The sequence below is a fragment of the Mustela lutreola genome, chromosome 8 (genome assembly GCF_030435805.1).
Source record: "Mustela lutreola isolate mMusLut2 chromosome 8, mMusLut2.pri, whole genome shotgun sequence".
NCBI classification, from domain to species: domain Eukaryota; kingdom Metazoa; phylum Chordata; class Mammalia; order Carnivora; family Mustelidae; genus Mustela; species Mustela lutreola.
This window is the reverse complement of record NC_081297.1, coordinates 113,902,584-113,914,683: the sequence shown is the minus strand read 5'-3', so window position 1 is coordinate 113,914,683 and position 12,100 is coordinate 113,902,584. Positions and strand designations below refer to the sequence as shown.

The following is a 12,100-nucleotide window of genomic DNA, read 5'->3' as shown; positions in this document are numbered from 1 at the left end:
CACTGGTGAAAGAAAATCAATCTAATCTTTGTGTTCTCGAGATGGTACGATTACTGTTTAAAATACTTAATTCAAAGCAGCCTAACGTTTTGTACTGGAAGCAGACCATTAATTTGAGGTGGGGTCTTATCCTTCTCCTTTACCAGCTCCTTACTGCCTGTAACTGTGGGAAAACTCATAAATAACTTGCAGTTGAGTCAGATAAGATACGCTGAATTAATGAAGGCTTAAGATAAGACCAAGGAAGGGAGGGCTCCGGACAAGAGTGCAAGGAGAGCTTCCATTCTAATCTTAACTAGCCGGTTGACTTTGAGAAATTAAACTCTCTATGATTACTTTTCCTCATGTATAAATTGAGCCCTTAAGTTCCAAGTTTTCTTGAGTCTGGATTACCTACAGGCCAGGAGTCTGAAGATGGTCTTCATATTCGTGAAGCGTGATTCATAGAAAGGAAAGAAAAAGGAACATGTTTATTGAGTCTTGTGATAGTCCAGGAAGTCTGCTGCATCGTTTGTACACATTTCACTTCATTTCAAGCTTTCTACGAGCCCAGGAGATAAAGTTTAGACAAAAGATCAAGGACTTGCCCCTGGCCATCAGGTCAGTCGCTGAACCAGAATTTAAGGGCTGTCCTATTAGGATTCTGCAACACTTTCCACCACCTACATTGCTTTTCCAAGGAGAATAGTCACCTGTGGTTTTCGAAATCAGAACTGACAGCAAAAAAAGGAATTGGGAACTATTTGGAGGATTGATGGACCTGCAGTGTAGGGGTTTACATGCAACAGCGGGAAAGAGAATTTTCCAGATAGTCAAGGGAGGGCTTAGGAACTCTTTTTTTCTTATAAAGATCTACAAAAACATAACAGATTTTCACCTTTCAAGAGTGTATTAAATGTGATTCTTGCCAAAGGTAGGAGGATTAGAATAGGTGACGTTTCAAAGACCAAACCAACTTTATATTATTACTTGATTTTCCAGTGTTCACTCTTCTGTGAAAACATTATCACTAAAACAATAATGAGTACAAATACATATTCTAAAAAGCAGTTATACATATACGAACTATTTCATGTAATCATATTGGGGGGGGGAAATACCAACGTGATGTTCTTTCTACATTATCATGCTGTAAAGAGGACAAAGTCTGATTCAATGGCTGCTATATGACTTGAAAGATTCATTTTCAGATGGATTAAAAATTTGTCAACAGTTACTCACTTTCAAAAAGAAAAGCCTCATCAGGGCTGCCTTACATTTGACAAGAGATTATTCCTTCCACAAATCAAATTCATGGAGCTTACTTCTAAGCCCCTGCTTCTCAAATGATCAGTAAAAATTACCTACCTTAAACTAATGAAGATTGCTCTAAGTGAGAAAAAAAAAAATACTGTTGCCAGGCAACAAAGATGACGTCAGGACGTTTTTCTTTCTCAGCAGATGGATACTGTCGGCATCCCTAGCTGAACACTGCTGAGATCCATAGAACTGTTCTTTCCCTTAATCACAACTTCTCATGCTAAACTACGTAAAATGTCTTCCCCATGAATGAGAAAAAAAGAAATGAGTTTATTTTTGATCACTGCATTGAGAAACCCAGAAAGGCAACAGACAGTAGTGATTCATTCACATCACTGAAGACTCTGCAGGCTATTATCCGAAGGTGGCCTGGGGTGTATGTACCCTGCACAGCCCAGGTCATGGAGCAAAGGCATTGCCAGCACAGCCCACTTCAGCCCAGCACTCCGAATTCCACAGTGTGCATTTCGAGAGTTAGTGGAACTCATTGTCTTTGAAATACAGACCTGTACTTTAATGAAGCTAGACCACTCGGACTTGGACATTAAGTAAAACCCAAAAGCCAGGAATAACGAAGAGTTAGAAAGTAAACACAGGAAGGCAGCATTTGGTTGTACGTAAGTGTATTTCATGCTGAGATCTGCAGCCGGAGAAGCATTTGCTAGCGACTATGGGCACCCAAGCCAGAGAAGAGCTTGCAAATAACTAAAGATAGCATCTTCAAGGTAAGTCACCAAGAAGAGGCTTTCCTCACTGTCGTGTCACCCATATAGAGCTCCTTACACCTTAGTCCTAGAAAAGCATTCTGCAGCAAAACAGGACTTTGCATGGGGCAAAGTACATTCGAGTTATAAGAAAGTCACACATTTTGCACATAGTTGTCAAATATATTTCTAAAAAGGTAGAAATAATAGGAATCATAAAGTTTCCAATGCTGAATTCCAAAGATAAAAAACATTTCCTACTATGGACTAAATTTAGGACTATAAACTGACAGATTAGAATCTCTTGGCAAAAAGTGTATGAACTTATGCATAAGAGTAGAAAGTCTGAGAAAGCAGGAGTAACAAAGGCAGATGATGATCCGGAAAAAAAAGTGGCTTAAACTTTGCTACCTTTTATATCAAATTGTCAGATGTTGGCTATGGGTTGCACAGTTAGTCTAGCTAGGAGGAATGAGATGGACTATATTTGAACCTGTACCATTTACCACATAGATCCCTGTTCAGGGTAATTGTTATTAAACTGCAATTAATTATTCAATTTTTGTGGATTTGATTTTTGTAGAGAAAATATATTGCCGTCTTAAAAAAATCCTGGGCTAATGGAGCTTATCCAGGTAAACCTAAGGATATGGACTAAATTAGGTCAGCCTCACCAATTTTTGTGGTTCAAGCTGTTGTCCAAGTTGTCTGTTCTTAGAAAGTACATCCTATCAAATTGTGCAAAAATAAGGATTATCACGTCAAGTAGCCTTGACACATTTTAATAATATAGTATTAGGGTTGTGTGTACTTTTAGGATCAATAATTTTGATTTAAGAAGTAGAATGAGTGACGTTTGCTGGAGGATTTGGAACCACTTTAATAAAATCCAGCATTATCAGACTCCTCAAAGAAGGATGATTTAGGCTATATATAGAATATAGTGACTTCAGAACTGGCAATTGCAATTAAAACTGTAGCAGTTCAACCAGAGACTGAAATACTGTGATTACTCTAAGACATAAGAACTCAGCAAAGATGGCTCAAGGCGTATAAAGAAAGATCAATAACTTAAGTTGTCACCAATGTCTCAATCCACTACGTGACTTATATTTTCTCATTGAAATCCCTTCTCGGGGCTCTTGAAATTCGATGCAGAATCTGACTCCTCCATTAAAGTGATAGAAACCAAACAAGTAAAAAAACAAACAAACAAACAAAACCACCCAATTGCTGCACCAGTTGGCAGCTCTCATGTCATTTCTTTCTTTCTTTCTTTCTTTTTAAGATTTTATTTATTTAGTTGACAGAGGGAGAGAGATCACAAGTAGGCAGAGAGGCAGGCAGAAGGAGAAACAGGCTCCCCTCTGAGCAGAAAGCCCAATGCAGGGCTCGATCCCAGGACCCTAAGACCATGACCAGAGCAAAAGGCAGAGGCTTTAACCCACTGAGCCACGAGGTGCCCCTCTATTACTTCCTCTCTACTTGGGCATAAGGTACTTGAAACACTTTCCATGTCAGCTCTGTATCTTCGGAAGGGGACCACACAGATAATATTTTGGCAGCAGATGGGAAGAATCATGGATTCCTTTCATCTCAACGCTTTACCAAGTTGTCTTTTATAAAAGCCTTCGTGGAATTCGAGTATTCTAACCTCGCAGTCATTGTCTTTCATTAGCTGACTGATGGCATGTGAAGAAATAGTGTTTCCACCTAAATAACATTGAAAAGTGGGACGCCAAGCTCTGGTTACCATGATTTCTAAACCAGTACTACCATAACTTAGCAGTCAATAGCAAGGAAAGGGCAGGAGAAGAGAGGAAAGGTGAAAAACCTCAAAAAAAAAAAAAAAAAAAAAAGAATAAGATCTATTATGTTTTGGGTTTTAGTAATTAGTCTCTGAAATTTAAGGAGGCTTTTTGTTTGTTTGCTTGTTTGTACTTGGTCATTCAGTTATAAGGAAAACCATTCCTTATAGTTATCTTCAATCAGAAATAACAAAAAAACAAAAAACCTTCCTGCAAAGGACACCAGGCACTACACAGACAACTCTTTCTCTCTACAATGTTGCTCTTGTATCTGATTTCTGGAAAAGCGAAAAATGATTAATAATGGTACAGTGGTTTTCTGGTGATTGTACACCTGAGGATAATGAAGTTCTGGCTGTTTATTTTTTTCTGCACATGAATTACCATATCTTAATAGGACGATTTTCTATTCTCTTAATTTCCCCCTTGTAAATGATGATTGTAGCACCTCTGTTTCTCTCTCTGTACAAAAGAAAATGGAAAATTCAGTCTCTAATCCAGATGTTTTCAGTCATTTTATAGATGAGTTGCTAGGGAGATAAGACATCTGGGTAAATGACAACAATTTGCCTTTTATCCAGATTTACAAACCATGTGGATACAACCATCCCCATCAAACTTTACCAAGATGAATTTTCTGTATGAAACCACATGTTTGCATTCACAACTATCACTATCAAAACCCAAAACAAATACTTAATATTTCAGTCATGTTGAACAGTGGTCTTTTTTTTTTTTTTTAAGGTTTTATTTATTTATTTGACAGACAGAAATCACAAGTAGGCAGAGGGGCAGGCGGAGAGAGAGAGAGGAGAAAGCAGGCTCCCGGCTGAGCAGAGAGCCCGTTGCGGGGCTCAATCCCAGGACCCTGAGATCATGACCTGAGTTGAAGGCAGAGGCTTTAACCCACTGAGCCACCCAGGCTCCCCTGAACAGTGGTCTTTATTAAAGTATTCCTACAAGGAGTTGATCAGTTCTCAAATTTTCCACAGGTTAGTTCTCAATTTAGAAATCTTAGATATTACATAAATCAGATACTAAAGAGTGTGGATATTTAGGGGCCAAAAGAGAATGTTAGTCACTAGAAATCTGTAGTCACGAATACAAATGTCACTTATGTAACAAAAACAACTTGGTAATAAAATGGGTTTCCTGCAGAGTGCCTTCTTACAACTCAAGTCACAGGAATTAATCAATTTTCATTCACACATTTTAGTCACTTAACATAGCCCTAATTAATTCCAAATCATACATCACCATTTTGAAACAGCTCATTTGTGCCCATATATTAATGTGATCAGAGAGCAAATTCATAAATTATACATTGTATGGAAGGCTTGTAAGAGTGTACGATTATACAAAAAAATCAATTTCTAAGTCAATAAAAAGAAAAGAGATCTTGTACAAAACCTGACATTTGAAATGAAAAGCACTCCTTTGGCCAAAGCTTAGCATTTCTTCAAATGTTATCAGGTTTTTATTGGTATACCTCTTGTGGAAATGCACCCCCAACTATTCCATATGTAAAACATTAGGAAATTGATGACCGTGTCAGAAATATCAACCTTTCCTTTCTTTTTCCTAAGAGTTAATAATAACCCACAAAGTACTTGCCTTCCCTCGCTCCGGAGATTCAACATTAATGTGATACGACCTTAGTGAACGGCTGCAAATATTAAACTCCAGTATCACTTCGCGATTACCACAACCTACATCTTTGAAAATAATGACTTCCTCTAGACAACAGAATAAAAATCCTAACTAGATTTTGTTAGTGGCTGACATCTGCATCACCTAGGATGAATTTCTTTCATAAAGTTTGAAATGACCTACCTAGCCGGCTACTGCCTACCTCTCCACGTGTAGGAATCTGTGTACTTTCACTCGACACAGTATCAAATTCTATAAAATCAGATGAAGAGGGGACAGAAAGAATCAGTCATGACTAGTAGAAATCCACTGTCTTCCACTGTATTGAGCATCCATTCAACCCTGATTAAAGTGACAGCATCCTGGCGTAATGTGGCTATTAATTTGCTCTGAACAATACATAAAAGAAAACCTGCAAATTCACACGAAACCCAGTACCCACCAGGGGCCTCAGATGCTTGTTTCTTAGGCATCAGTAAGCTTTTCTGTAAGCCCGGACACACTAACTACATATATCTGCACATGCCATTGTGTACAATAATATTAAGAAAAAGGAAGAGAATCATGATTTTATTTATTAAAGTGCTGGTTTCCCTTCAGTAAGCTGTGGCATAGTGACCTTCAGTGGGGGGAAAACAACACTCTTCCACAAACATTCGAGGAAGAGTGGGAAACAACTCCTCACTTTGGCCAGGAAAGGAAAACCACCTCAAAAAATGGACAAGATATTTTCCTCTCCCGGCCCAAGAGAATAACTGTCAGAACTTTCCTGGGGAATGGGGGATGCAGCATTTCTATAAATAGTTTTCTCTGCAGAGGCAATAATTCTTCACTTGTTTTTATGTATTTCTACATGTGGCATTGCTCTTTCTCTGAATTCTGTCTTATCTTTTTTGTTTCCTAAATAGTCGCAAATCTGAATCCAGATAAGGAATTTCTCTCCTGGCAAATAAAACTAGAAAGACTAGAAACACTTCCTGGTTTGCCTTGTACTTAAAGGAAACTGTATCCCACTCTGACCACTCGTTTTATATTTTATGTTACAATATGGGAAACACGTTTTTCCAAAGAGCAATACGCAAGAAGATAATGTAAAAAAAAAAAAAATCATTTACCGATATCAAAGCATTCTAAAATACCTAACACTGAACTTCAATTTTAATCTCTCACTTGATCTTCTAATCATTTTAAAAAATCAGGCTTATTTTTTGCAAAGAAACTTTGCACATTTTTTAATTCAAATTTGACACTCTGCCGCAGTTACTCAGAAGATGAACATTCTGAAAACATTAATCTAAGAGGGTTGATCTAATTTATAGAACCAAGTGGAATTGAACTAAAGTATGTGCAGAGGAAGCCCACAAGGTTCTCAGCTCACAGTTACTTTAATGGGTCAAATGGAAAACCCAACAAAATTTCGACACTTAGTGACAAGGAAAACAGGTCCTAGATAATCTACTTACTTTCACATATGTACAAAATTATGCCTCAAGAGAAGCAGCAGAGAGGTGTTTTTTTTTTTTTAAAATTTGTGTCAGATCTTATGTTATATCTACTTAATACAACAATTTGCTTCCCAAGGATGACTTAGCGGGAGAAAAAGAGAAAATAAACAAAATAAGTAAATAAGTCAGTTATGTAGACAATGAAAAATGTTTTGGGAAAAGATACACTTCTCTGTCTTCCATGCTAGGCAGAAGAGATATGACTTTATGGAACACAAGAAGGGAGCCAGAGAACCACAGAAAATCTTATGAGAGAATCAGTGCTTTAAAAAAAAAAAGACTCTGGAACCAGCCTGCAAAATGTATAGGAGAGCAGAGAGAACAGAGATGGCTGATAAGGAGAATTTAAATTGGAGCAGATAATAATGCAGCTGCCGCAGCTCGAAGGCATAGGGGGTGTGGAGGTGGTATGAATCCAACAGACACTTCAAAGGAAAATCTGAGACGTAGTAACTTACTGGATATAGGCAAAGCAAAGAGAAGAAGCAAAAGAGGTCTTCAGGACTTTACACCTAGGGACCAAGAGAAGGGGGTCATCAATATCATTTGCAGAGATAGTTTTAACCAAAGGAATACCAAAGAATTGTGTATTTTTACTGAAACCAGAACCGCCTAAGTCCTGAGTTTGTGCCTGATGGTCAGAGTTCTGAATTTTCCTCCCTTGCAATGTTTTTGAACACTCTGCAGTATTTATGGACATGCTTGGAAAATGCTCACCAGTTTGCCACCAGTGGTCTAAGACAGGTACTCTGAAGACCTTTTTGGACCATTCCAGGGTATCCACATCACATCGTTCTCCAGCCACAAATAAGGTTTTGAACCTGAATACAAGAGGTAGGGAGAATTCAAATTATTCCTGGAAAATGTGAATAATGTCATCTTCATTCTTTTAAATGTTCTAGAATCCGACCACATTAATTCTGTCATTATTGTGCTCTTATCACAGTATCATACTACAAAATGGTGAGAACCATTGTTCATGTTGACTCAAAAGTAACCAAATGCACATCGCAGCACTGAAGAGAGGGGCTTCAAAAGTAGAATCCACAGCTACAGCTTCTCAGTTTTGAGAAGAGCAACTGAGTTGATCATTGTAATACACCTGTCATATTCATCTACTGACCAAAGATGAAAAACCTTTTCCGCCTTGACATTATCTCTGCTAATTTTAGCTCCACGTTTGATTGCTACATTCTACTTAAGTCTATACACAAAAATACACTCTTGAGTATCAGCTAAAGCAACATATAAGCTCATAAATATGATGCTCTTGTTCATTTTGGTCAGTTTCTTTGGTAAAGATTACTCTGATTTCAAGCACATATTTACCCAATTCCAAGGATATACATAGGAAAAACAGGTTATTTAAAAGTAAAGGCTGTGGCATCTGGGTGGCTCAGTGGGTTAAAGCCTCTGCCTTCAGCTCAGGTCATGATCCTGGGGTCCTGGTATCGAGCCCCACATCGGGCTCTCTGCTCTGCAGGGTGCCTGCTTCCTCCTCTCTCTCTCTGCCTGCCTCTCTGCCTACTTGTGATCTGTCAAATAAATAAATAAACTCTTAAAGAAAAAAATAAAAATAAACGCCACTGTGGCCTTCTAGGTCAAAAGATTCTTATCAAAAGGAATATAAGGTTATCGAGAGATGACAAATTTTTGACATGGAGCACCATGCCACAGAATAGAAAGGATGAAATAAACAAATGGAATTGGGTTGACACTATTGGTGGTTCATTGAAAGAATGATTGTTTTCTTCCATTCTTGATGTCTCCATAGTCTTGTCTGTCAAAAAAGGAATGCATGTTGGTGGCAATGCAAGTCGGTGCAGCCACTTTGGAAAACAGTGTGGAGATTCCTTAAAAAATTAAAAATAGAGCTACTCTATGACCCTGCAATTATACTATTGGGCACTATTGGGCATTTACCCCAAAGATACAGATGCAATGAAAAGACGGGCTGTCTGTACCCCAATGTTCATAGCAGCAATGGCCACAGTCGCCAAACTGTGGCAAGAGCCAAAATGCCCTTCAACAAACAAATGGTCAAAGAAGATATGGTCCATATACACAATGGAATATGGTCCATATACACCTCCATCAGAAGGTGCCATGAATACTCCATGAATACCCAACATGGATGGGACTGGAGGAGATTATGCTGAGTGAAAGAAGTCAAGCAGAGAAAGTCAATTATCAAATTATCAAAAAACTCCTGTGTTGGAAGATGTGGTGTGAGCTGGGGTTTTGTCCAGCCTTCTCAAGGAAGTAGCCTGTCATTCTGGGATTTAGGCAAAACTGACTGGGAAGGGCAGCTGCACTGAAGCATGGGTCAGAGCTTCTGAAGGAAGTTAGGTAATGAGTGGTCAGTGCTGGGTTGGTTACCACAGGTGGTTCTGTGTGCTTGAAATAAGTCAAGCAGATAAAGTCAATTATATGGCTTCACTTACTTGTGGAGCATAAGAAATAACATGACGACATTAGGAGAAGGAGAAGAAAAGTGAATTAGGGAAATCAGAGGGGGAGATGAACTATGAGAGATTGGATTCTGAGAAACAAATTGAGGTTATGGGGGGTGGGGGGTTAGGTGAGTCTGGTGGTATATATTAAAGGGGACATATATTGCATGGAGCACCGCGTGTGATGCATAAACAATGAATCTTGGATCACTGAAAAAATAAAATTAAATTAAAAAAAATAAAATTAATAAAATTTTAAAAAAAAAGAAAAATCACCTTAACTTGACAAGAAAAAAAAAAGGAATGCATTTTGAAGAGTCAATTCATTGTCATCAAAGTAAAAACCAAATAAATAAAAAGGCTGCCTACTCATCTTAAATAGTGTAATATAGCCATAGGAGATTTCTTACCATTTTCTTATTATCTCATTAAAATTCATGGAGATTCAGACATCCCCACACCATGCTTCAACTATATACACTTACGTCCTCTGCTATAGACATGTATTTCATTCTATACTGATTTCTTATCCATGTCCCACAGTGGACTGAGAGCTCCTTGAGTATTCATGTTCATGACCCAAACACCAATAAAAACATCTAAGATTTCTAGATACACAGACATTCCTAGAAGCTTAGAAAGATGAAGTACAAGGTGGGGAGTTGGCAAAACTTGTGTCAGCTTGATTCATTCTTCTAAGTAAAAGAGGAAGTCTGCTGTTTTGTTAGAGTGTGGAAACAGACAATGGAAGAGTGACTTGAAGAGAGAAAAGTTCTATTTTAGGAAATTTTTTATGAATATCATAAAAGTGAAAGAACTGAAGAGCAGCCATGTGGCTTCCGCAGACTCAATCAGTAGTCTAGGAGATTGAGTACATTCAACACAAACTGGGTGTAGTATAAAAATAAGGAATGGCAAGTAAAGCTAAAAGTTCTGTCTGGGGAACCTAGAATAGGCAGGAGAAATCAGAAAACAAAGTAGGAGTGTCCATAATGGAGGGAAATACCAGGAAAAATAATGAAAGGCAGAGAAACACAATTTCAAATTTCAGGTCAGAAAAGAACACATTACAAGTCTTTGTTAAGAAACTATTTAAACAATGTGGATCAGGGGCGCCTGGGTGACTCAGTGGGTTAAAGCCTCTGCCTCCGGCTCAGGTCATGATCCCAGGGTCCTGGGATTGAGCCCCGCATCGGGCTCTCTGCTCAGTGGGGAGCCTGCTTCCCTCTCTCTCTCTCTCTCTGCCTGCCGCTCTGCCTACTTGTGATCTCTGTCTGTCAAATAAATAAATAAAGTCTTTAAAAAAAAAATAATGTGGATCAATCCTTTCGGTGAGTGACTTCTCAAAGTACGCAAGGCTGCTAAGGTAATATTTAAATCTTTGAGAGCACTCATGGGAAAAAGAAAAAAAGGATGAAAATGGGAAAACAAAAAGAGAATAATAAGAGACAAAGACTAGAAAAGAATAAATCAGATTTTTTGACATATATATATTTGCAATTTGAGATAAAATTTAGATAATCAAATGTGTATTCATTTATAACTTGCTTCAGATTAAAGTGCAGGGCGGGGGGTGCCTAGGTGACTCCATCAGTTAAGTGTCCAACTACTGATTCTGGCTCAGATCATGAACTCAGGGTCACTGAATTGAGTCCCATGGGTTAGCACGGAGTCTGCTTGGGACTCTCTTTCCCGCTCCCTCTGCCCTCCCACATTCATGCATGTATGTGTGTGTGTTTGCTCTCTCTCTCTAAAATAAATAATATTTTTTTAAAAAAATTAAAATTAAAAAATATTAAAATGCGGATATCAAATATGACCTCATCTGACAAACCCGCTATAGTACAATGAAACAAATATTAATACATTAAATTATTAAAACTAGGTTAAAATAGAAAAAGCTTAGTGTAAAGTTTTATAGTTTAAAATGTGGTCAATACATCTTTGGCTTTAGATGTTATGTAAAAACAAAACCAAAAGTTGTTTTTTATTAAAGATTTTTATCCATTTATTTGAGAGTGAAATTGGGGGGAAGGGCAGAGGAAGAAGCAGACTCCCTGCTCAGCTGAGAGCCTGATGCGGGACTCGATCTCAGGACCCTGAGATCGTGACCTGAGCCGAAGGCAGAGGCTTAAAGGACTGAGCCACCTGGCACCGCAACAAAACAAAATTTTAAATATAAAGACCATATTATTGATAATCCTGTGGCTGGAAATGTGAATTTATTTTAATTTTATCTTATTTAAGCAGTTCAATTCCTAATATGGCAGAAAACCTCTGTGATTATGAACATTATACATGTAAATAATTTGTATTAAAATTCATAAAGAGGTTTGGGTGATTCCAACAATGTAGGCAAAGAGTAAGGACGTTTTATAGATCTCAGAGGTCACATTCCCATCGTCCATCAAGCCACAGTTTATTCTAAAGAACTTTAGATGATCCAGTGGTCATGTATTTAGTTTATATATAAGACTGCAGATCTACAATTATATATATTTTTGAAAACATGGTGTAAAATATTGTCAAACTATTAGCACACAATGCAAAATAATTTTTGGCTAATCAAAGAACAATAAATATCTTGATATTATCAGCAGTTTTTATAAGTTTCAATTAATTTTTTGGCTTTTTTCCCAGTCAAGTAAATTACAATTAATCTAATTAATTGGTTATAAATG

The 12,100-nt window shown here is 37.7% G+C and overlaps 1 protein-coding gene across 2 annotated transcripts in view; it reads right to left on the bottom strand.

Annotated features, from left to right (window-relative positions):
* ACSS3 (acyl-CoA synthetase short chain family member 3) overlaps positions 1–12,100 on the bottom strand; it is a 160,888-nt gene that overhangs the window by 47,343 nt on the left and 101,445 nt on the right. For both annotated transcript variants that reach the window (XM_059186442.1, XM_059186443.1), the window contains exon 9: positions 7,684–7,787. In XM_059186442.1, coding sequence (XP_059042425.1) covers positions 7,684–7,787 — 104 coding nt within the window. The remainder of the gene's footprint in view (positions 1–7,683; positions 7,788–12,100) is intronic.